Source organism: Hyalella azteca, unplaced genomic scaffold, assembly GCF_000764305.2.
Source record: "Hyalella azteca isolate HAZT.00-mixed unplaced genomic scaffold, Hazt_2.0.2 contig10432, whole genome shotgun sequence".
In the NCBI taxonomy this organism is placed as follows: domain Eukaryota; kingdom Metazoa; phylum Arthropoda; class Malacostraca; order Amphipoda; family Hyalellidae; genus Hyalella; species Hyalella azteca.
Genome location: NW_025940474.1, coordinates 174,746 through 201,084, shown reverse-complemented (window position 1 = coordinate 201,084; position 26,339 = coordinate 174,746). Strand labels below are relative to the sequence as shown.

The 26,339-nt window shown below is 38.4% G+C and overlaps 2 protein-coding genes across 2 annotated transcripts; both read left to right on the top strand.

The window, feature by feature from the left end:
- The first annotated feature begins 6,593 nt into the window (after nt 1-6,593).
- On the top strand, nt 6,594-13,167 carry LOC108677466. Its single transcript, XM_018165684.2, has 6 exons — nt 6,594-6,671; nt 8,171-8,296; nt 9,003-9,251; nt 10,600-10,827; nt 10,979-11,079; nt 11,791-13,167. Exons 2-6 carry the CDS (start codon nt 8,186-8,188, stop codon nt 12,020-12,022), a joined length of 921 nt encoding a protein of 306 aa, XP_018021173.1. The 5' UTR covers nt 6,594-6,671; nt 8,171-8,185; the 3' UTR covers nt 12,023-13,167.
- Nucleotides 13,168-18,221: 5,054 nt separating this feature from the next.
- On the top strand, nt 18,222-25,036 carry LOC108677463. The gene is made up of 6 exons (XM_018165680.2): nt 18,222-18,299; nt 20,065-20,193; nt 21,329-21,574; nt 22,344-22,571; nt 23,161-23,261; nt 23,541-25,036. Exons 2-6 carry the CDS (start codon nt 20,065-20,067, stop codon nt 23,662-23,664), a joined length of 828 nt encoding a protein of 275 aa, XP_018021169.1. The 5' UTR covers nt 18,222-18,299; the 3' UTR covers nt 23,665-25,036.
- Nucleotides 25,037-26,339: the final 1,303 nt, after the last annotated feature.

Below are 26,339 nucleotides of genomic sequence, written 5' to 3'. Positions count from 1 at the left end.
CTACATCCGGGTTTCTGAACACCGTGGCAGGAGCTATCGTTCTAACTTGCCTCTCGCCAAGCCTCCTCATTCTTCCGTGCGCCTCCATGCTGAACAGTGCGACGTGGCTGTGTCTGAGAGTGATTTCAGGATACTCGGTTCCACTTCTGGCTGCTCGGATTTGAGAATTTTGGAATCTCTACATATCTTCAAACGAAAACCATGTCTCAATAATGCGTTTAGCTCATATAATCTGGAAATAGTAAATCGCTAGGATTTTATATTCTTGTCGTACCCCTAGGACGAAGTTGTTCATAACTAGTCCTGTTTATTTCGATATAATGTTAGGTCTTGTTTAGGTTTTATGTCTGTCTTTGAATTTTGACTTTTAAAGTGATTTTATTCATTTTTAGTTTAGTCGAACTGATGATGGAGCTGGACTCCGAAACGTTTTCAATATCGATATGGTGAATTTTCTTGGCGTTTTCTTTGCTTTTAAATTCCTTGTAATCCAGATATTATGTGCAGAGAATTCGTACCTAATCATGATTTCAGCCAACACCATAAAAACTCATCAATTTTTGGCTCATTGGTGTTGACTGAAATCAACTTTTGGCAAGGCAAGAGTCAATAACTCGATTAGGGGTCATAAATACGCATAACTAGAAACTAAACCTGCCATGATCTTAACGGCATTGTCTACAGACTTTCACACGATATAGCAGCGCCAGTAGCATCACATATCAACACACTCAATATCCTATGCGATATAAGTATATTATGGAAAAATGCCTAATAGCATGCTTGAAGTTCAATCCATACGGATCCTGTTGTGATACGGAGGCTGAAGTGAATTGTGAATGAAGTGTTAAACAAATGATGTGGCAAGACTATAACAGTGTACACCAGAGGATGAATTTATCGTGAATAATCTCGCATATTGAAAGTTAAATAGGATACGTGAGTTTGTTTATATTTTTTTCTTATTAACTAGGCGGTCCATGAACGCATTCTTACGCGGTCCATCCTTTGTGTTAAATGGCTCCAATTTTGACTTCACGTCAGTCTCAATCAGTCATGTACTTAATTACACTCACTCTTCACTTAAGCTTCATTCGCGTCAATTCAACTCCTATTTGGCTTCTCTCGGCTTCAATCTTGCTTTATTTGGTTTCATTTTAGCTTCGCCTTGACTTCGTTAGGGCGACTCACGGGACTTATTCTGGGCTTGAAAATTTTCCATGACTTGGGCTTCAAATTAGCTTCACGTGGAGTTCACTTCGTGTTAATTTCTCTTGTAGTCACTTAGATTCCAGCTAGGGATGCAATAGCCACCACATATCTATTACTCAAGCCCTAGGCTTAAATTGAGCTTATCTTTGGGACTTAAACTTGGCTTCACTAAGCCTCCACTCTAACCATCATATAGGCTTCCCGTTGACTGAGATTATCCTTTCCGAGCAACGCTGCAGTGTCGCCTTCGTTGTAAATAACAGAATCAAGTTCCGAATTTAATTAACTTGACAATAAAGCTGTTACTGAAAATTATTGCGTGACAACACACAACAATTGCGTGATCTATTCAATAAATAATACAACAAATGAAGCGCCCTGAGTGAAGCTATAGCTTTGATTAACTTAAAAGAATACTAAAATAATAATAGCTAATTATTGGCATATATGGACTGTTTTTATAGGCACGCAGGGCATCTAGGGTCAAAATAATGTTGAATCAGCTCTGTTTAAACAAAATTAACTCGTAATCAACGTTGTTTCAGCGTTATTCGCCTGGAGGGGAGGGATTGTGAAGCGTAAATTAAAACGCCATCTTGTAATATATATATCCTATAAATTTATTCAATATCCTGTCACATTTTCAAAAATTTCTTATTCATATTATGAATTCCCATCACCTAAGAATATAAATAAATTTATTGCGGGAATCTTGGACTAATAATAATTTTACAAGATAAATATTTATAAATAAAGATACTGAAAGCCTATACTAAAGTGTCTCATATGAGTCATATATGTGAATTTAATGTATTGTTCACAAAGTTGAAGATTATTAAAATTAATGTACTGGACATATTCAATCCAATTAGAAGTAACTTTGCTCGTCTTGGATTCACAGTCAACTAGAATGTTTATTTGATGTTCATACTGTTGAGGCACTGAGCATTTGCCATTACTTTTAACATTAATTATAGAGTTATACATATAGGCTCACGTGATGCACGCTGCGTTTCAGAAGCACCTAGAAAGCTGGTATTCCTAAAAAGTGACTTACTGCTCCAGCATGTAGGACAAAATCCTTCAAATCAAGCCACTGTAGAGATGCAGCGGCGCGGCAAAAACCATCAAGTCTCCCACGTACGCCGTCCCGGCAGCCGTGCAGGGCTTTCTCTGTCTGCCCGGACCTGTAGGGTTGTGGCGGGCGACGAGCGACAGGTTATCTTCGTTTTAAGGGCTGGGGCATATTTCACTTCAACTTTTAGCATATTTTCTCATATGGTTTTACCAATATGGAATTATTAAAGATTGTAGTGTGGAATTTTGAATGAAGCTCACGAAACGAACAACTTATTGACATATTGTGATCATGTATTCGATGTTTTTTTTTACAGTTTATGCAATATTTGAGTGTTTCCCCAAAAGTCATGTTTACAAATAAGGTGCTCCTTATAGCTTCCGAAACACCGAACCAACACTTTATAGAGGCTCTGACCACCGTGCCAGGTGATCCAGCATAAAATAAATAAAATGAACACAACGATCCAGCACCGTGTGCCAGGTGATCCAGCACCGTGTGCAGGAGATCCAGCACCATGTGCCAGGAGATCCAGCACCGTGTGCCAGGAGATCCAGCACCGTGTGCCAGGAGATCCAGCACCGTGTGCCAGGAGATCCAGCACCGTGTGCCAGGAGATCCAGCACCATGTCATGAATGGGAAGCGATTCAACTTACAGCAAAGAAGCTCTCGCTAAATTGATGTATGGTCATGAATAATTTTCCTTTATAAACTTCACCGCATTATTTATCGCAGATTGCTTAATAATTTACAAACCTATTTGCTGAGTCAAATTCGATGGTTTAATTTTAATTCCGTGAGGCCAAAGTAATGGGCTCATGGGACAGAATTCGTACTCTGCTTACATTATTTTTATTTGGTCCTCGGTTCTTCATATCTAGAATAGTGAATTCACCAGTAACTCATATAATCCATAATCATATTCAGCAGACTCGCCTGTGCGGATTGAATTTGCTACCTCAACAAAGTTTAAATGAAAATCGACAAAATGTATACATTTAATATTTTAATTTATAATTTACTTTTATTTTCCCAGATTATTTCCCAGATTATTTTACCAATTATGGTTTGTAAGGAAAATATTTTTCATGGATGCTGTAGTCACGACGTCTTCACATGTCAACATCCACCATCAGAAAATTTTCGTCAAAATCACATTTCCGGAGTGTAAATAGTAGATAACTGCAGGAAATAAGTCCTTTAACCATACATAACACTCAATTAAACATTTAAGCCACCTAATTGCATATGTGACTAAAATGCTTGAATCATATGACCGCTATGTGATGCTATAATATCTATGCATTATGGCACTTCGGAGTATTATTGCCACATATGTGACGTCATGAAAATATTAATTTGATTCATGTAGCTTGACGGGCCTAGCTGTTGGCTATGTACGCGCGTAAAGCAATACTAACGACCAGAAATAAAATTAACTATTCACAAAATTATTGTAGACTAGATCATAGAAATAAATAACCTGATCTAGCGTGATTAGTGTTATTTGAATGTCCACTGGGCTTAAATAAGTGTAGCCCGGGAGAAATCAATAAATAATATGTGAGCCGCTGGGGCAGGATTGGTCGTAGTCGATCCTGAATGTCCGGCCTGAACGTTCAACAAAATAAATTTAATGCAACAAATTTAGATAGAAAACAGACTTGTAAATGATTGTTTTGTAAATGATTACAAAACTACAGAAAATTTAATTTTGAAGTTAATTTTCTCATTTACACGCATATTGTTCGTATCCTTGATCCCGCTAAGGGCAGTACGCTAAATTTCATGCATGGACTCACGCGCAACGCACAAGCGCCAGAAAAATTGCATCTATGCAGAGATTATTGCATCTATGCAGTGATTATTGCATCTATGCAGAGATTATTGCATCTATGCAGAGATTATTGCATCTATGCAGTGATTATTGCATCTATGCAGTGATTATTGCATCTATCCACTGAATGACGTCGTATTAAACGATCAAAATTTAATGAGCTAGTTTGGCTGCTCTTGGCCACGTACAAAGTTACAAAAACCAAGCATCGAAAGTCTGGATCATAAAAACTAATCAACTTTCCTAGCTTCCTCAACCTGAGCCACGTAGGTACAAACTATGTATATAAATAGATCTTATGCCAGAACTGGTTTTTATATACGCGAGCTTCAGGTTTTTAGCATAACCGCGCGGTACTTCCTGCATATATATAACATTAATTTTCTATTGAAGTTAACCTGCATTTTAAGTCACACTTATCATGGGCGGACAAGAGGTAGAATTTCTCAGCGATATCGTGATTAATGTTCCAGTGATAAGCTTGGTTTAACAAATGTTCAATATTTATTAGTTAGTAAAAAATACAAATTGTATTCCTTTAGTAAGAAATTAACATTTCAATCGGAATTTTAAATGTCCCTCCCAAAAAAATTATTCGTCCCAGTTGCTGTGTTTACTTTTTATTATTAATATAATCTACGGCCCTCAAGCAGCAGATGTGCGCTGCGTAAGGACTGCGTAAATTAAGCGCTGTGTGCGCTGCACTTAATTGCATTGCTGATTTGAATTCGGCGTTGAAAAGTACTAAAGCATTCCATTTTTAGCCCGAATATTCCTATAGCATTCCATGAGCAAACTTCTCCTTGCAAAAGGGAGGATCATTTTTGTGTCGTACAGGTGACTCTTTCCTCCAGGCAAAGAACGATGAAACAACTTTGATAAATATTGGATATAATTGAATTTATGTTATTTCAACGTCTGATGCTTGGTGGTTTGCCAGTCGTCTTCCAAGCTAACGAAAAAGCTTGATCGTTGACGGATGTAGGACTAAATTTGTATGGTAACTTACGATGCATAATCAAGAGTACTCTCTTATTTTTTGATGCCACCATCAAGAAAATCTGCGCTTTATCAATTCACGTTTGCAGTTGGCGCGAAATTACTCAGGAAATTAGTTCAATAAATTTTTGGAAAAGTTATTATTCAACTTTGAAGGTCGTTATGTCTTCATATATAACATTGATGTTCGGTTGAAACTCGAGAGCCTCGCCTGCACGTTGTGCGGACTGAATTTTCTACTTCAACAAAGTTTAAATGAAAATTAACCAAGTGTATTTATTCATTTAATTTATGATTTTCTTTTTCGAATTTCATGCTGAAAAATTGCGTATTCGATGCTCAAAAAAATCCAAATTGATGACAAAAATTTTGGCGGTTACCGCCTGTGTGTTTTAAATTCATTCGTGTTATTGACTCACCTACAGATGTCGATCATAACAAGTAGTTGGATGAATATTGAATAATTTGATTTGAAATTTTCTATAATTGAATGGCGAGATTGTTTTCAGCAACAGATCCGTGCGGCGAGCTACAACCATAACTCATCTATATCGAGTAAGTTGATGAGCAACTCGAACTGAAGCGAAAGCTCCCACCGATGCCATGTGAGATATCACGCACCCCATTTTTTGATCGTTTCTAATAGTTCTTCGTTTCTTCGTAAATCAAATCTAAGTGATAGCGACTGAATTGCTAATGATTTATTTGATAATGACTGAATTGAAAACGAATAAGATACCTAATGATCGACTTCCAGTAACGTAGACCATTTTGTGCCCAGGGCGATACGCTGATTATCCCTATGCTATTTTTCTCGCTCTTAAGTTTTGAAATTTGTTGTATAATTCGTTTTAAAATTCAGTCTAGTACAGTTTTAACAGTCGAGTCCAGTAATACCTAACCTAACCTAACCTTGATTATTAATGACAGTCATTAAACGTGGCGATTATACATGAAGGGTTTGTTATGTTAATTCTCACAGCATCTCATGAGAGATAACGTATGACATGATACATTTATGTTAAGTCCTTGTAATTTTTAGATTCACGATACTAAATTTACCCTAAATACAATTCCAGCCAAGGGATGATCTGGATTCCCATCTTCTAGAAGGAGAACTTGAAGATGTAGATCTTTATGAGTCGCTCAGGCGATTGATGAAACGGGTAAATTAAATACTGAGTTGCAACTACACATTGAAAATAAAACCCATATTAACAGATGAGTAGAATAAATTTTTACCATTGACAGACCATTGGTCATTTCTGAAGTCCACAACTCGCGCGGCTGCCGGGGCGGACGGCGGACATCACCGGCGCTTGCTGTGCCAATCCGCACGTACACCAAGCCACACACGCCCCTTTTTTCGCCACGTTTTCTCATATTGGTTTCAGCTCAATTTTTGCAGGTTTTTCATAATACTGAGGTATAAAGGCTTGGTTTAGCGTGGCATCTCCTCAGTGCAGAATCAGCAACTCTTCTTGTGCAGTCAAATACTGTAGGGCCGCCCGTGGTGGATCAAATCTGTCCCGCACGTTTTTCCGGTGAATTTATGGGTTGAATAAGGGAATTGCCGTGCACTAATATATCTAATTTACAGTTTATTAAATTGTCCGCAATGGATATTCATGCTACTAATTGGTCCTATGTACCTGCAATATTTTTGAGCATCGTGAAAATTATTGAGAAAATAAAAATAAATTCGTCAAGAGATATATTTAATTGCAGCTCATGTCGTGGTTATGTTCGTTCTCAGCATAAACTTAAATAATTTTGCTTCGAATCTGAGAGTGTAGTCGGTGAATATTCTTGAATTCCTCTGCAATATTTGCATTGTTGTGATGGGGCAGATGAGTGAGGATCTGGCCTTGTGTAATGCACTTGAGGTTGGCAGGAACTTCGGTGAATCGGTGATGTTTGTGGAGGTTTGTTCGTTTTTCTTGCTGTTTAGATGTGACATTTGCCTTGAATCAATGTGGTGCTAAATGAAAATATAAAATTCTGCATTTCTGCACGTGTTTCTCCGTGTTCTACTTCTGTTTGAATATGTGTATTTGTCTGACTGCGTGTTGTGCTAGGTGCTGTTTATTGATATGTGTGATCTGCAGTGATATCGTCTGCGGATAGAATGTAGTCGTTGTTGGGCAGAGGTTGGGGAAGCTTGTTATAGTTGACACTATTTACTTTCGGTGAGAGACAGGCTCTGGGAACTCCCGTGTGAAGAGGGAATGACAACTCGGATGTTTCTCAATTTGAGAGGAAGTTGCTCTTTTTTTCTATATTGATAGAAGACTTTTCGTTTCGTCTCTGCATTGTTGGTTTCAGTCGCTGCAGGATGCAGCACCCTGCCATGGCACGTTAGTTTTTGAAATCATCACAAATCTGAAACTATAATAAAGTTTTATGGGCACTGGGCAGTTTCGTAGCACGAGTATACATTGATGAACCTCGGTGCTTCTGCCTGCTTGAGGCGTAGACTATTGCTACAATTTTGTAGTAGGAACACTAGCATGCACCGGCACTACTCGTTTCTAGCACGGTTTTCATCCATTCTTTGGTCGTCTGCATGTCATGCAGCAAATGAAGGGTCTTAATACGTATGTCGTAATACGCAGAGCAGCTATGGTCTGTCGAATCCAGCTGTTCGGCTATGTTGGCCCGCAATGTAAGCTGCTATGTGGAATTCTCTACTATGTGTTCGACATTCAGTGTTTTACTTGACGACGTCTTATACCTAGCGTCATTGGCTTCTCAAAAATCATAATTTTCGATCAAATTTCGATGATTCTTCGAATGAGTTTCGAGATCATCACTCGATTTTACGCTCTTAATTCCACCCTTTGCTATACGCCCTTAATCCTCTTCCCCCAACCTCACTCATTACCACCCCATATTAATATTCCAATGAACCTTTCCTGCATTCATTCTTCGTAACACTCGCGCATAATTCCTCTTTGACACCTCCTTCTTTTAATATTCATATCTCAATGCCAAGTTCCCAACCGGTGAGGTATGAAGCTCCCTAACCTACTCTCTCCCGCAGACGGGTGCAGTGAGGATGCTCCTTCTCACTGTGCTGGTGGTGGCGGCATCAGGGTCCGCTAGTGGCACCCCGGGGATGATCACTTACGTCTCCAACAGGAGAGAGGGGAAGAATGAGCCGACTTCTGTGAGTGCTAGTGGCAAATGTTCATAGTCTCACGTTTGCTTGCTCAGAGTTACATTAGGTTGGTATGGGGAAAAGGTTAATGAGAGAGCTGTAGTTAATTTGTGCTGGTCACGGCTACACCGAAAAGATTTAATAAAAGATGCAGCAGGCTCTGGGTAACTAGTGCCTGGCAAGGCTGGTGTTTTGAGTTAAGCCAGATTAAGCCTCATATTGACGCTTATTGTGGGATTGTTGTATGACGGCTAGACTTTTTTCATTCTCTCGTTTACGCTACTTTTCAATCGTGGTCATAAGAATCTATGTCGTTAAAAAATTTATTTTTTTTTCGCAGTATTACACGTAATAATATGAAATCGTTATTTCATTTTTACAAGCATCTTCAACGTGCGACTTATTTGAATGTTTTACGCTGAAAATTTTAGATGCTCTAGAGAGTATAAAATTTCTTCGATGAAATATATAGACGATGTGGAGGCATCAGTCAACCAGTAACTCATTCAAAGTTTTGATAATCCAAAGCGTCTTAATGCTGAGAGCCTTTGACTTTCTCCAAGCGCAACTTAATAAAGAGACTGGACGTGTCAAACCTAAATGTTCGTAGGTTTAAATGTCATTTTCCTAAAACTTTGTTAACCCACGATCAATCTTGTCTGTTTATCTAGATTGCCTTATTCATTATTCATGTATTTACTTGTTGCATCCTCAGGTCATGTACGGATCTCCTGAACCGACTTATGGTTCCCCAGAGATGAGCTATGGTCCTCCTCCCCAGTCCTATAAAGTGCAGGCCCCGATGGTGTACTTGGTACCTCATCAAATGCCAAAGAAGAAGCCGAAAGAAAAAGAGGTCGAAGAAGAAGTAGAAGAAGAAGTAGAGGAGGAAGAAGAAGAAGAAGAAGGTAAAAAGGGGAAACCAGCAGAAACTAAAGAAGAAAAGAAATGTGCCGTCCGACTCGTAAGTAACGAAAATCCAGGCTGAGAAATTCCCGAGACTTAATTAATTTTGAAGCAACTTGCGGTAATCTTAGAATTTGATTCAAAATTGTTCAATTGAACGCATAAAATGAATAGTTGCACAGTATCAAAGAACACGCATTAATCAGACTTGCATTAATTCGATTTAGTTGTAAGTTGGACAGTAATTCAGTTTTTAGCAGTAATATTAATCTGTATGACATAAATCAGACTTTGTTATGAAGGTACATACAAGTTATGCATAGATATTGTTGTAATTGTTTTCTTATGTGCTAGAAAGCCGATTTGTTTCACAACAATTTTATGACATTTGTTTTGCCTGCTATGAGTTTGAACGCTTCGCTCAAAAGTAATTCATCAATCAAAGAACTTCAAAATCTGAGTAATTAATTCGTGGCGTCATAATGGCTATTCTGATTGGATTCGTAAATTTTGTATGCTAGCAACAAGTCAAATTTCTGCTCCAATTGCTGACTTAATTGAAATTTTAATTGCTGACTAAACTTCAGCGTACTACCTCATAACTTGCAGATGTGGGTGGATGATAAGCGGACAAAAATATTCTTGCATGAATATTTTTGATTGAAATTCAAGGCAATTGTGATGAAAGGTGCTCGAACACCTTAAATTTGGATTTTAGTTTCAATACAACAAATTTCAAAGACATTCTAGAATCCCCCGTATAACCATGATTCACTTGAATACAGTGTCAAATTTTCTTACTTGTGTTTTGCCTGTTTTGGATTTTTTGCATTTGTTGTCGAATGATAACGTCGAAAAATATTAAACAAAACTGTTCCTTTTAAATCAGGAAGGTGACTGGGTGAAGCTAAATAATTATTTCATCGGTGTTGAAATGAAAGGACAATTGTTGAGTAATTTATGATTGGGTGCGTTTTTCAATTTCATTATATCCTTGTCAGAACTAGAGATTTTCTGTCAAAAGTAACGGAAAAATGTTTAAATAATTCAGAAGCCAATGCAAATTATTTTTCAAAGTGAACACGCATAAAAAGTTTACAACGTAACAGCAGATGACTAAATTTAGAAATATGTTCAGCTCGCAGCAATTTTGAGACATCAGAACAAGCGTGTCATACTTTCCCTCATTCTGACTGTTTTGAAGGCAACAAAAATTCAATTAATCCGACGCAGAAAAACGGCGTATAATCACGGCGTATAGAAATTCACCGCCAAATTGTTATTTGCTGCACTAAATGTATGTGAAATCAGAAATCATTCTTTCTGACATCATATAACTCACTTCTTAAAATGAATTAAAAGAGAAAATTTTCACGGTAAAATATTTATTCTCTTCTTTGTGACAGCTTCTTCCGCCGCTGATCATTATAACGATCTTCATCGGGTGTATCTTAATACAACTGGTGATACCTACCGTCACGGAAGCGGTCTTGGCCCCGGTGGTGAACCCGCTTGTGGCGGTGATCCAGGCAATTACTCTACAGACGCCCGTCACTGTCATACGCAGTGGAAGATCAATGCCGGGCAATGATGTCCCCGATTCTGCACTGCAAGCATTCGATTCGCTTTTCCAAGTTGGTGCTGAGAATTGGGTCCATTATTTCTGTTGATTTTACACGAAACGTAATATTTTATGCTATCTAAATTTCTCAAAGGTATTCGAGAATACTTTCCACCATGAATTGGTGTTTCTTTGCGTTAATCTTGTGCTTTAAACGATTCCAGCTGACAGTGCGAGTCACCGAAGTGCTGTCCAACGAGTCCTGTTTTGCTGCGATGCTGTGCGAGGCCGCCGCTGCCGTCCCTCAACCCGACTTGTCGTCCAGGTGAGACTTGGCCACCGCTGTCTCTCAACTCAATCTTTCGTCAAGGTGAGACTAGACCACGGCGAACTCTCAACTTTTCGTACAGGTGAGAATTCGCCATCGCCTTTCCTCAACCCGACTTGTAGTCCAGGTGAGACTTACCACCGTCGTCCTTCAACCCAACCTTTCGTCCAGGTGAGACTAGGTCACAGCGGACTCTCAACTCAACTTTTCGTCCTGGTGAGACTTCGCAACCGACGTCCATTAACCAGACCAGATAAGAAGCACAGCGCTACGCCCACCATTAACAACATGATACCATTCGTCCAGATTACATTATCCCGTAGCCCGTAGGCACCTGCTGACTTAGTGTCTCTTTGAGTACTAGAGAGTCCAGCATCCCAGCCTGTCTATCTTCCAGGCGAGTTCAGTCTCATGCTGCATCCCGACATCGATTCGAACAGAGTCCCGGTCAGCGCCGAGTATAAATCTATTGTACGCGGGAAACGCGACCATTGCCGCATCCCATAACAATCGACATGGAGCAAAATGTCGCGCGCAAAGACTCATTTTGACTCAATGACTTACGTAGTGAGTAATGACTCAATATATTGCCCGATGAGACTTGACAAGCGATGTGTTTAACTTTGTCCAAAATTATTAACATATATCATTTAATCAACTAATTAAGGAGGTGAGTGCCATTTTAATCTAATTCTCGATTATTTGCAGAGTGCTGAAGTTTCTGGTGCCTTATCGCTACCACAGCTACGTAGACATCCTCACGGGGGGCAAGCAGCGCTGCAGGAAGCTGTATCCCTGCCACATATGGCCCGAGCGTCCCAACAAAATGCAGGCCAACGGCTTTTTATCCAATCAAAAACTTAGACAAAATGTTACAGTACAACCGCAATTCAATGAAACGACAGACTCAAATGAATTTTCCAACCAAATCTGGCGATGATTAGTATTTTTCTGCTCGTCTATATAAGCTCAATAATTTCAATCGTACGACTACACATTTTATCTCATTCGACTTATTTGGTTCATGTTGAACTATGCACAGCTTCGATATTGTTGAGCAATGCCAGACGTATTATAGTAACTTATTTTAATTTATTATTTAGTCTAAGGCATTGAGTAAGTATTTGAGTGCTTTAATGAATCATAAATCACATTTGAGAAAGAACAATGATTAATTAACCTGACCAGAACATCTCGTATACAAATAAAAACAAGAATATATAAAACAATTCCGACAATTCTGAAGTCAGTAAGCTGTTGTCAAAATCCATGCTATTGTAAGACGTTCGCAGGATCTCGATAAAATACTTTTTACTTTTCTCTGCGCTTAATTCCAAATCTGAGATGAGGAACACGATTTGCAGGTCTATTTCAGGCTCGCCTCGTTTTTCATGCTATCTAGCAACAAAAAATCTCTCTTTGAGAGAAGAGGCCAATTAAATCATTGCTCAAAAAGCAATACCAGCACATAGCGATAGGGGGCCTGGGCTGGCGACGATTCAATTGAATTCGACGAATGTAAAGTTGCATTGTTTGCCGTTGCCTCGGTATACAAATTTAATTATAAGGAAGTTTCACTGATATATTATTACATAACGAAAGATTTTCCATTTCATGTGTAAAAGATAATAAATTGTTTGTTGCTTCAACTTTATATGAAAGTTTTGGTCCGCTGAGAGGAAACTAAAGACCGATCGATGCTTCTGCTGCAAAACAAGTATCGACAAAAAAACGTATGCAATATTTTTCATAAATTTATTTCATTATTTAATTTTAATTGATCAGGACGTCTTTTAATTTTAAATCTAATATCTTTTTCCTCGCTGGAGTCGAGTTTCCTTTAGAATCTCTACCTGCGAAGTATTGTCATTTTCTAAGTAAGCGGTTCAGCATCGATTTAAAGTGAATTATCTCTGGATTTAAATATTATTTCGATAGGTTTTAACTCCTACACATCGACTTCTTTATCATAAACTGGTTCCTGTGCTCCAATTAAGAATCGATTTGAATAAACCCTCAACTTCCGTAAACGGTAATTTCGATAATATTCAAGAGTAAACTTTATAAATGAATACTATTTTTTGGAAACACAAAATTTTTTTTGTGTTTCAAAATTCTCCAAAAAGGAGAATTAAATAATAATCTCACTACAGTTTAATTTTCTAAAATTAGTATTTGATTTTTCATGACCTTTTTGTCTTCCAGCAGAAAAAGGAACAATGTGTGTGTGTGTGTATAATAATAATAATAATAATAATAATAATAATAGCGGTTTCAGCGTTATTAGGCCGTAGGCCTGTCGCCGATTCTTAACATCGCAGAACATTCACTGCGTTTTGCGATCCCGAACTCGCAACTCACTGCTACAATAATTCTGCTGTGCTTAACCGCCCGGCCTCCTTGCCGATTCTGACCAGAAACTGACGCACAGAGCTGGGATCGAACCCGCACCTCTCATCTCTGCGCCAATCTTGGTACTCTGAACTTTAAACACTGGGCCACCCTGACCAGTAGGTAGGGGTTCACGAGTGCAGACAATATACAGACATCATATACAGATATGTACAGACATTACAAAGTGGCAAGTCAGGCAAAAGAAGGCTGCCTACTAGCAATCTGCTGTTTCTCTATAAAACTATCTACGCATACTTTTTCTCTTCAGTCTTTGTTGACTGATGAGAGGTGCGGCGGCTGAAGAAAACCAATAGCGCGGCCATGCAAGGCTGGCCCACTGCAATATTTCAGTTGTGCTGAATATACTACAACAATTAATTATCTATCAGCGGGAATGAACAATCGAACATTGATTTGCATGGAAAATCCCCGACAAATCATGTTATGTTTACTGAAAGCATGCACAGGCAAAAAGTTATGAGCCATAATAGAACTAAATTCGAGTGCAAGCAGTAGTATTTTCTAGCAACTTGCTAAAAAAATAAAGATAATAATTTTAATGATGCCTGAAATGTTTTCTAGGTATCATTCAAATAAAGATACTTATTTTATTGAGACCTATAGAATACATTTCGATTTTTAAAATGAGAGCTACTGTTTATTTCTCTTACATTGAACAATTCAGATAGGAATCAATGATAAAAATTCAGCACTAAGATTGAAAGCGTAGATTAGTTGATGATATATGACAATTCACATGATTAGGTATATTATATGATTCAATATTGCGGAGCATAGTGTACCATATTTCATTTAAAATCATACGGGAATGACGTTTCTTAGTACACATGAAAAACGGTATTACGGCCCTTTAGGCCCCGACAATATGCGAATACCGGCGAAATAAGAGACAGATTTTTCAACCATCTATCTTCTGAAATTATTCGTTTGGTACCAACTTTTTTATTTATAAATGTTAGGTATTGATGTGCAAAAACCGAAAAGTTCTTATTTACTCATTTTACTATAGAAAAATTATTTGTGACTTCCATTCCCTTAACATCAGATCATAAATAGATTTTAACTCGTTATACTCTAAATAGTGTTGGCTCGTTACTAGTTTGATAAGACTGTAGCAGCTTCTTCAATAATTAGGATATATTTTTCAGGCTATAGTGAAATTTCCTGGAACAAATCTAAAAATAAAATCCGATTTTATTAAATAATTACAACTTAACTTTCCCAAACATTCAAAACGATATTCATTTTCTGAAAAGAAGTACGAATTCTGGACAAACTTTCTATTTCGGTGATCTAAAATGTTTTTTTATCGGGGTATCAGAAATTCAATTCACAATATATTTTATATTTTCCATACAGAAAACGTCAGATTGTTATTTTGTAATTTGAAAAATTCTACAAATTTTTTCGCATAAATCCACGATGTAGCCATGTATGCGCGAAATGAATGTGTCTCTAAAACTGGATTAGGTCAGCTCAATAGATGATCCGAGCAGCGAAGACAGAACTCTGTACCTTTTATTAGTGAAAATATATAGATTATATCAAAATAATGTCCATGTATGGTGAAAGAGAAAAATTAAAAGTATGAAAAATTAACAATTTAATTAAAATTCATTGTATATTGTTTACTTGAGACTCAATAATTCTTAATACCACCTTGTGTAGAAAAATGTAAAACTCATTTTCCGAATGGAATTCACAACACAAAGTTTAATAAATTACAATTTCTATAATTTCTTATGGCCAAGACGACCAGGCACAGATCAACTTAACTAATATGAAAGTATGAAGTGAGGTGAACAAAATCCATAAAACCGTCTAACAGGTTTTAATTGTAGTGGCCCGCCTCCCCGTGTAGTTAAACCATGCCCCCTTTTTTCAAGTTAAGCATGGAATTTTTGAAACACGGAATATATATATTTACGAAAAAATGCGACAGGATTGAATTTCACGAAACGGTCAGCCAGTAAAACGCCGGTCAGACCTCATATTCATCAATTTTTGAACGGTGTAATATCGAAAAAAGCTGGAAAATTGGTGACCTTGAAAATATTAAACCTATTTCGTTGGAAAAGAAAACAGAAAAGCATTGGGAATTACTTATATATGGTACGTTTAATTTTAGATCCTCATCTAATGAATCACGAGTGCATATTGAGTAATCTCGTTTATAGAATTCACAGGAGTAAATCAAGTATTCCATATAGACTACTGTTTCTGGCAAGAGTTTTTCGTAAACCAAATTTTCTGCAATTGAGTGACGAATGCTGATGGAGCAACGATCTGATCTGAGTCAGCGAAGCATGACTCACTACGTTTATTCATGCATTTAAAATGAATACATTTGCTTCACCCAACCCAGAATCCCCTTCAAAATTGCATATGATTGAGTTAGTGAATCTCAGAAAATTGAACTCAATCGAAGACAATGTTTCATTTTACCAAGAGTCATCTGATAAATATGTAATGGTAATGCTACCAGTTATTGGATTCCACTCTCTATTACATCAATAAATAATTAAACTAAAAAACAGAACAGTTCAATACATTAGCACATGCGTTCCAGAGTACCAATAGAGAATGAAAACTATTAAATACTCCGGGGCAATGTTATTGAGAGACTAGAATTGCCATAAATTTTTTTCGATGACAGCCATCACCAAAAGCAGTAGTTCTAATAAAAAATGTAATTTTCCCTTGCTTTAATGCGTTTGTTTAAATGTATCTAGAGTGGCTTTGAATTTTTTTCTTGTCCGTTGATTGAAGAAGTACAAATTTTCCATTTATACGATGATTCACGGAGTTTTTTCTTTCCGAGCGTAACCAGTGAATATAGGCTTATACTAACCACCCAGGAGCGAGGATTGAAAGGTTATAATTCTCACCCAACAAGAAGAAGTGAAACGTTATTAAGGAAGGTGTGGGAAGGGAAGGGAAGGTGTGAGGGAAGGTGTGAGGGAAGGTGTGAGGGAAGGTGTGAGGAAAGGTGTGAGGGAAGGTGTGAGGGAAGGTGTGAGGGAAGGTGTGAGGGAAGGTGTGAGGGAAGGTGTGAGGGAAGGTGTGAGGGAAGGTGTGAGGGAAGATGTGAGGGAAGATGTGAGGGAAGGTGTGAGAGAAGGTGTGAGAGAAGGTGTGAGGGAAGATGTGAGTGAATTGTGTTTTGCAAAAGAAACGAAAGTATAAGGCACTACAGGCAAATTAACTCTGTTGTGGCAATATTTTGAAAAGCTCACGTGATGCTTGGCGCGTTTCAGCGCCAATAATTAATTAGAAAGCTACCTTTCCAAAAAAACGCTCCGACGATTGAGCGCAGGCACGACCAAATATATCGCAATAAAATCATTGGTGAGCTTTAAAGGAAGACATTGCCTACGTGTAAGACAAAAAACATTCATTTCTTCCACGTAGGCAATTCGTCGGGTCGTACAAGGCTTTCTCCGCTGGTCCGGACTACATGGAACATGAGAGCTGCCTTATTTCAGCTGCACCTGCTGGCCAAATCTAATGAAAATAGATTTAGTCAGCGGCTCCAGCTGTTATACTGTTAACTGTTTTACTTGAAGACTCTCTACCTAAATTCTCCTATATTTTATACCATGGACGTGAAACTTCTAGGTAGTGTCCCATTGAGAAGTAAATATGGATGAAGAATGCTCTTAGATTTTTTAAAAATATGCTCTTTCCTTTAAAGTATATACATTAATTTGCAAATCTACCTAGTTGATCGTCATAAGTGGTTACTGATCAAGACCATATATGGCAATACGAGCTTCCGTACGACTGTTAAGTGGAAGTCGTTAGTTTTTGCTCAACCGGAATCATTTCATGTTTTAGATAATTTCAGCCTCATGTTATATCAATATCACGCCTTTTACTGAAATGAAGATCACAAAAGCATTTTCGGGCAGGCGTCATCGGCTCCACAGATTATTGAATAAATTAACTATTCAATACAGCCACACACGAACGCTATCGTGTGGTCTACACTGTTTTATGTATGGCGCTGTGCAGTGCGGCATCCTTTTATTCCACTTTCCGGAATCCAGAGCTGAAGATATTCTACGATTATATTCCAATTAAATTTAAAGCGCTTCGCTTCGCTTCGAGTAAAGACGTAGTATATCCAGAGATGTGTATCCTAATCTCTCCCTGCTCGCCGACCCGTAGCAAACATTTATTAATTGATTAGCGGTGTTCATAAATTGTACCGAATGAGAAAAATCATCGGTTACACTGGTTATTGTAATTTTAGCTACAGTAAATTCTTAATTCTTAGTACAAATTCTTCAACACTTAAGGTTTTAAGCATTTTACAGTGTTAATTCGTTCATGTATTAGACACGAGTTGACGAGAACTATAGACGAGCGCAGCGTAATTTTATTCAGACCCGCTCTACCAAATATATTTGAACTTTTGGCGTGTACATGAATTGAAGCTCTCTACCCAAGTTCAGTGGCAGAGATACGTAGTCCTAAGCAGCATCGTTGATATCCTTTTTGAATTGTGAACCATTTGCAAAGTGAAGTCCACAACTCGCGCGGCTGCCGGGACGGACGGCGGGCATCAGCCTCACCTGCTGTGCCAATCCGCACGTACACCAAGCCACACACGCCCCTTTTTTCGCCACGTTTTCTCATATTGGTTTCAGCTCAATTTTTGCAGGTTTTTCATAATACTGAGGTATAAAGGCTTGGTTTAGCGGGGCATCTCCTCAGTGCAGAATCAGCAACTCTTCTTGTGCAGTCAAATACTGTAGGGCCGCCCGTGGTGGATCAAATCTGTCCCGCACGTTTTTCCGGTGAATTTTAAAATATTATTGTACCAAACTAAAAAATCAATTTCCGATTTAAGTTAAGTGACGCTCTAAAGTTTTGATGCACAAACAACTCACGATATGATTTTAAAGTCAAGCAGTGATTTGTGACACATTTCTTTCATTGTTCATATTGTAGTTTTGGAAGGAGTTTTTCAGTTGAATTTCGCATGCTAATCAGAGCTTAAAGGATCACATGCATGGTATTTCATATTGCCGTTCATTAAACTACTCATAAGTGTGCTGCCAGCTATGACCATGGAAATTTGGTTCGATACGATACATGTAATATTTATGACTGATAATGATCGATGAGATGATAAATGGAGATTAAGCTAAGTGAATGGATATTCTGAATATTTCAATTGGACGTAATGTTCACGTTAAGTGCATATTCTTAAAACTGAATCTTATTTCATTCTATGTCAGTTTTTAAAATGTATAGATCGTGTAACTGGAATCTAATCAACACAAATTACATGGAAAATACTTTATGAACATATTTAATCGAGCTTTATTTGTCGAACCAAAATCTGTACCAAAAGTTTTCGGAAGAATTTTGACCTTTCGACCATGTGGAGAAAATATTCAGAAAATATTGCCATAAAAAGAATTGTCGGGAACAAATTTGTGATAACAAATCTTGTCATCACAAATTAGGTCAACATGAAATATGAGGTGCAAAAAGTTCAGTTATTTTGCATTTTCTTCATTACAATAGAAGATGTAGTAAAGTTTGACAGCCATAATTCATCTGCACTGAAAACTTGTATTAAAAAAACATTAATTTACTTAAATTGTGATCAAATTACGTATAAATTTGACCTTCCTTAAACATAAAAGTTGATACCTCTACCGACGTAGAGCGTACAACCAAAAATTGCTGAAACATATGAAACATCCAAAATATTGGCAAATTAAGCGGGTTGTTCAAAACAGATATATTCAGAAGGATATATTAAGATGGCATTTAGTATTAGGTGAATGAAAATTTATAAACTTAAGCGAAAAATTCCGAAGTTTGTCTTTTGTTAGTTAATCCATGTGGCATAATTGAGAGTCCGCATAAAAACGAGCCTAACGAACTATGTCGGGAAAAATGCTCATCATTGAAAAATTACATTAGTCAACGTTATATTATATGTAAGTCAATAATTGAAAACATGGACTGAAACGAGTGAGAAAATTTCTCTCTTACACACGAGTTGCAACTGAAATTTTGTTCTGATAAATGTAGAGGAAGAAGAAGAGAATGTAACAGGTGTTATCTGATATTATGCAGATTGATAAAAGTGCTGCGATATAAAATGTGTAATCAATATATAATTCAGTCTCTTTCTCACTCGGTCGGGACTTTTTAATTTCCTCTTCTATCTATCTCAGCCTTCACTCCATCCTCCTGCATTATCCCTCACCCTTCACTCACACCACCTATATTCCTTACTCACCTCATAGCGGCTTTCTTTTTCCCCTTCAACCCTAAACCCCCTCATCATTTTTTGTCTAGCCCTCAACCCTTATCCCCCTCGCCATTTTTTGTCTAGCCCCTCTCCTGTCTCCACCCTACCTACTGATTCACCATATACGTTTCTCCGCCGTCGCAATCGTACTTCACCTAATCTCGGCGTCAATAATAATCAATCCTCACAAACGGTATCTACCCCAACCGTTACCACTCCACTACCAACCACTTCCTTCAATCCTTAAATTTCCTTCTCACTCATCACCTCCTCAACCCTCTTCCCCACAGATGATTTCAGTGAAGATGTTGCTCCCTGCGCTGCTGGTGGTGGTGGCCGCTGCAGGACCTGCTTTGGGCAGCCCTGAGCAGGTGACCTACGGCATCTACAGGAGGGAGGGCAGGGAAGAGCCTGCGTCGGTGAGTGGTAGTCTGCAGAGCCTGCAGAGCCTGAACAGCCTGCTTTGCTTAGTGCTAGTCAGCAGCACCTGCTTTGCCAAGAGATAGTTTGCAGCGTCTGCTCAGCTTAGTGCTATTCTGCAGCGCCTAATAAGCTTAGTGCTTTTCTGCAGAGTCTTCTTTGCGGAGTTTATATAGTCTACAGAGTCTGCGTAACTTGGTGCTACTTTTCAGCGCCAGCTTAGCCAAGTGCTAGTCTGCAGTCTTCTTTGCCGAGTTATTTAGTCTGAAAACCCCCATCAGTTGGTGCAAATCTGCAGAGTCTGCTTAGCTGAGTGATAGTCTGCAGAGCCTGCGTCGGTTAGTGCTACTCTGCATTCTGCTTCGGTGAGTGCTAGTCTGCAGCGAGTGCAGATTCAGCTTCCGTAAGTTATATGGCCTACCAAACACCGCATTCAATTTCAACATGGATGGACCAGTTGAAGTCTCCATCGTCTTGCAGCGCCTCGTTGACTGGTCGTCATGATTGTTAACACGCGCCATCATTTTTTTTAGCTCGGTAAATAGCGCCTGACTTTGTTATTAGTGGCTGTACCGCACAAAATTTGTGTGTGTGTTCGAAGCATCTAAGTAATATTGGTAAGTAAGATACACATAAGAATAGCAAAATACCGGTCGGCTACGAGCAGATAGTATAGTATAGTATCTTCGGCATGGAAGAATAGGCCTGGATAGGCCTGTCGCCGATTCTTAGTGCAATAAAAAATCGCTGATGGTGCAATAAATATGGAGGGCATATTTTAGAAAACTATCGCAGCGTTGTGCGTGCACGAGGCCATGAAGCATCGCTCTTGAATAAAAAGTTTCATTCCAGAGTCGCGCGCAAAAAAAATCGAGAGAAATTTAGAAGCTTTCGTTTTTCAGGCTCAGCCGGAAAACTAGCGCAACATACATTTGTTTGGGGGATTAGATTTTGCTTGCAGGAACTGTACAATCAAAAATTGCTCAACTACACCTGGCTTTTTATGTAAGTATATCGGCCAACCCACCAGAAATTAGCAGCGGAGGTTACACACGCGCTACAATATCATTTAGTACGGCCCCAGGCGTGTCTCGAATACCTCGCAGATTGTTTCTTATTGGTGTTTTTTAACAGAGCTACGCTTCTCCTCCGGTCATGTACGGCTCTCCGGAGCCAACTGCTGTTTCCCAGCCCTCCTACGGCTCCCCTGAGAAATCCTATGGGCCTCCACCAAAGTCCTATAAAATGCCCGCCCCGATGATGTATGCGTACATTCCTCATCCAATGCCAATGGAAGAAGAAAAGGAAGAGGAGAAGAAAGAAAAAGAGAAGAAGAAAAAGCCGGAAACTAAAGAAGAAAAGAAATGCGCAGTCAGACTCGTGAGTGATTTACAGCTCAGTTGTAAGGTTCTCTGAAATTTAATTACTATAAAAGTTAAGATAACTTCTGAGTCTGCTTCTGAATTTCTCCATCGCACTCACATTTAATAATGCACTTTCAGATGTCAGACGGCATAGTAATGCTTTAGATTATCAAAATAAAATTTTTTGTATATTCACCCGCATTTCTTGAAGGTTGAAACCATAAGCAATGTGATATCTTTGTCTAACTTGAAAAATGTGGTTATTCTATTTTAATGCGCCATTTTGGTTCTCTACCTCTTTGGGTTATGTTATAAATGTCAAAAGAAGCGGTGCGTTTTCATTCATGCTTATATTGATAAATTGTGCCAGCAGTCGTATCCAGTAAAAGGTTATGATGGATGTTAGTTGAATTGCATGTGTTGAAACGAATTAAGGTCAGAATCCAAGCTTCGCTTATTAAGTGCGTGCTAATAAAATATTTTAAAAAGTTCATTGAATTAAAGTTACACAATTTTAACGTTTCGATTATAACGTTGTAAGATTATGCAGCCTGACCAAAAATTGTGCCATATATGCTGGTGAAGCATGCCAATATACGTGCCTCCCGAAATTTGAGGCTTGACTTACGCTGGCTGAAATATAACACAATTTACGGTCACCCTGATAAACAAGAATTTCTTTTCTATTTTCTCCTATATTTGCCTGAAGCCTTTATTTTCACTGTCACATTGCTTATTTTTTATCTTTTCCTAGGAATGTGAAGTAGCTTCATTCTCTTTGACAGGTTTTGCCGCCGCTGATCATCATTACGATCTTCATCGGGTGTATTTTAATACAACTTGTGGTACCGGATCTCGTGGCGGCGGTCTTGGCCCCGGTGGTGAACCCGCTGGTGGCTGTGATCCAGGCAATCACTGCCCAGACGCCCGTCACTGTCATACGCGGAGCAAGAGCAATGCCGGGCAATGACGTGTCCGATCCTGCACTGCAAGCATTCGATTCGCTTTTACAAGTTGGTGCTTGGAATTGGGTCCATTATTTATGTTTAATCCAGTGGTTGGTGGAGCAGAGAAGTAAATTGAGCGTGTGATAAGTTCAACAGCAAGCTCAGAGATGCACGTGGGAATTGTTCACAACTAGCGTTATTCTTTCATACCATGAGATGATGGATATATATGTAAATTACCATTCAAAGGTATACTGAAGAGCACGTATAGTCAAATATTTTTCACACGTTTCTTTTTGCGTTGGGTTGGGTAGTAAGGAAGATGCATCTAAGAAATGTTAAAGCGTCGAATTGCCAGTTTCTAGTAGTACATTAATTGATGGTACAGCCCGCCGAATCACATGGTATCACTTACGACCTATCTCATTGTGATACAAGAGCCTATCATCTGAATTTACAGCCATATTCGGCATTGTTGGACCCAAGTGACAACGTATGTCACCGGATAAACATTTTAGCTGAGAATTATAAAAATTATAGCATGCAAGGAAACGCAAAGTTCAAGAGTTGAAGGTACTCAAGCGGCGTCAAGTTTAAGTTTCAACTATCAGTAGATGTTAGTTGTATAACTTCTGTAGTCATCTAACTATTGCAGCTGACGGGACGGGTTACGGCCGCCCTGTCGCCTGAAGGCTGCTTGGCGACCCTGCTGTGTGACGCCACAGATGCCGTCCCGCATCCTGACTTGTCGTCCAGGTGAGACGTGACCACCATCGTCCCGCATACTCATTTGTCGTCCAGGTGACACGTGGCCACCATCGTCCCGCATACTCATTTGTCGTCCAGGTGACACGTGGCCACCATCGTCCCGCATACTCATTTGTCGTCCAGGTGACACGTTGCCACCTGTTCAATTTATCTCGAGGATGAGATAAGAGCAGCCAAAACCTCGATATGAATAAGTTACCTACATGATTTTGAAACCTAATTTTGTAGTTTATTATATTTGCATACTGAAGTCATAATTCATTCCAGACTGCTGAAGTACGCGCTGCCTACTCGCTACCACAGCTACGTGAACATCCTTACAAGAGGAAAAGAGAACTGCAAGAAACAATTCCCTTGCAATGTCCAGCCACATCACACAAACCTTCTATAGAGTGAACTGCATCAACCAAATCCAAACTCTTATACTCGTCGGGACCCATTGACCCTCCAGCAAGAAGTCCGTACCCATGTAATTCAACTTTACTTTGGCAATTTTTTTTTGGTATGCATTGAAATCGTTAAGCAGTGTTACCGTTTCTGTGCCGTTTACAGAATTTCGACTTTTGATTAGAACAAAAAATGTAGAATACGTGGTTTCAGATTAATAGCGGGAAACCTGTTCGATTAAACGACTGTACTAACAACGATCATCAGCTTTTCAGATTATACCAAAGACAATTATTCCCCGAAACAATATATATAGTCTTATCAGGATGATTGCAGACTTGATCTTTCTTTGAATTTGACAGTTCATGTTGAACTTCCACCGTTTCTAATTTTATTTGGACTAAACAAGATATTTTAATAATTTATTTTAAAGTAGTATTTAGCATAAGGCTTGTATTTAAGATAATTTATTTATAACTGAACCACATTTGCCGGGTTTGCTGAGAGTGGAAATTTCACAGAGTTTGAGGATCTGTACTTGCAACATCTAAGCTACAGAACCAAAAAATATCGCGGATGTTAACTAAACTGACACTGAATTAGAATGCTATCAATATTATATTGACGGGATGTCGTGCATGCACGCTCTAATAATTTCCGCAGTCAACTTAAAAATCGCTAATTGTAAAATTTAATTCGGTTTACATCCCGCAGCCTCCATTTGTTTCCTGTGAAGCCCAAAAATATTTGACCAGATTACCTGCTTAATTAAACATTTTCAAATTAAGATCGTTGATCAATGGTTAATTATACGGATATTATAATAGGCCATCTTTGACTCAAAAGCAAACAGCAGAATGAGTTTTGTACCTAAATTTCAATTGTTTGATTAATTTAAGATATCAAAATGTGGTGCTAATGAGCTCTAATGCTCAAAATGTTCAGCTGATCAATAATAGCATAATTACAAATTAGAAACACCTATTTTTTTCTGTTAAATTTTACATGATTATTGGCGATGATACCTTGAATGGTTATGAATGTTTGTGTCTTCAGACTTGGGCATTGAAAACAATGATAGCTCATTCGAGGGCTGTATCTAGCTACTTCTTTACTGCCATTTTTTTAAAAATGCTACATATTTATTGAATAACTATCTTCATCCGATCACCGTAATTTTTTTTACTTTGCTCATAATATTATTCTCATCCATACCAAATGTATCCGTCATTTACCTGAATATTTTGTCAGAGATGTAACTGCAGGTTTTTTTAGGGGACGTGTATTTTTTTAGCAGTATAGAAGGCTCGATCATAACAACAGAAAAAGAGTAAGTAAGTAAGTAAGATATTGAAAAACAATAAATTTCACCAAGTTTGTGTTCAGAACGGAACTTTTTATCCAACACACCGAGTGAGTATAGGAGCCTTGAAAGCTTTAGCTTTCAAAAATGCCATGTGAATTTCACTAGTGTCAGTTCAGTCGTTCATGGAAAACTCAACCAAGGAGCACCCTATATAGATAAGCCAGAGCTAAACGTCTCTTCAGTTATTGCATACGCGCAATCTCAGACTTCCTCAAAACAGAGACCGTACTGTGAAAAATAGTTACGAGTTTGTAATTACGTCAGTCCAATAGTGACGGGTTATCAAGCTACACCCACCCATGGTTGAACTTATATAGTTTTGATTTAACCATGCACCCACCTTTCACATGCAATACACTCGCCACTAAGCGCGCGTGAGCGAGCTTATAGATAGTACGGCCCATAATATGATCTCAATTGCTATTACGGTAAAATAGACCGAGTAGTTTTCCGGTATGTGAATATGAATAATAGCCAGCAGTCGATTCGAGCATAAATGTCACTGAAGAATCAGCGGATGATCTTGTGCGAAAGCACTGCCAGATGAGATGTCCTAATAGAGGGCATCTTCAATGCATGAGATGCTCCGTAAGCCTCGTTTGCATATCAAACCACAAGCCGTCGCCACGCGTAGAAAGGGACACTTCCTGATTGTTTGTCTCCGTTTCAACTATAACTTTAGTGAAATATCAACGACACGGAGGCTAATAATTAGCGTACATGTATTTTGATCAGGCGGGAAGAGATATAGCAGCACGTTAGCACAAAAAAGAACGCTCGTGCAGCCATCAAACTACTACGAGCCAAACGTTTAGAGATATATCCTTTCTTATTTACAAAATTTACGTAATTTATATTCACATACACTGATAGTGAAATAATTATAGGAATAACGATGAATAACTCAAAAAGTTGTTTTATTCGCGACTGCAGATACGGTAAAGCGACATATTGAAGAAAAACATAATTAAGTGACAGATGCAAGCAGTCTGAGGGCTAACGGGAGCGATGCCGAGTTGAACGAAAATATTGCCTACAGGAGGATTTTTGTAAGTCTCTTTATTTATAATTGAATTCGTTGCCTACACGCAATTCATAGATTGTTCAAAGTTACTCAAGTTTTTTTACGTCGAAAATTTTTACTAACATCAATGGAAACAAATATGCACGGATTTATCTGATTTAAAACTGTAAGAATTAGAAGAAAAAAAATCCACGGAAATTCACAATATCTTCACCAAAAATGATTCGGAGAGAACTTCCATCATCATTTCAAAAAGTAGCAAGTAAAAGTACATTCAGCAGTTATTTGC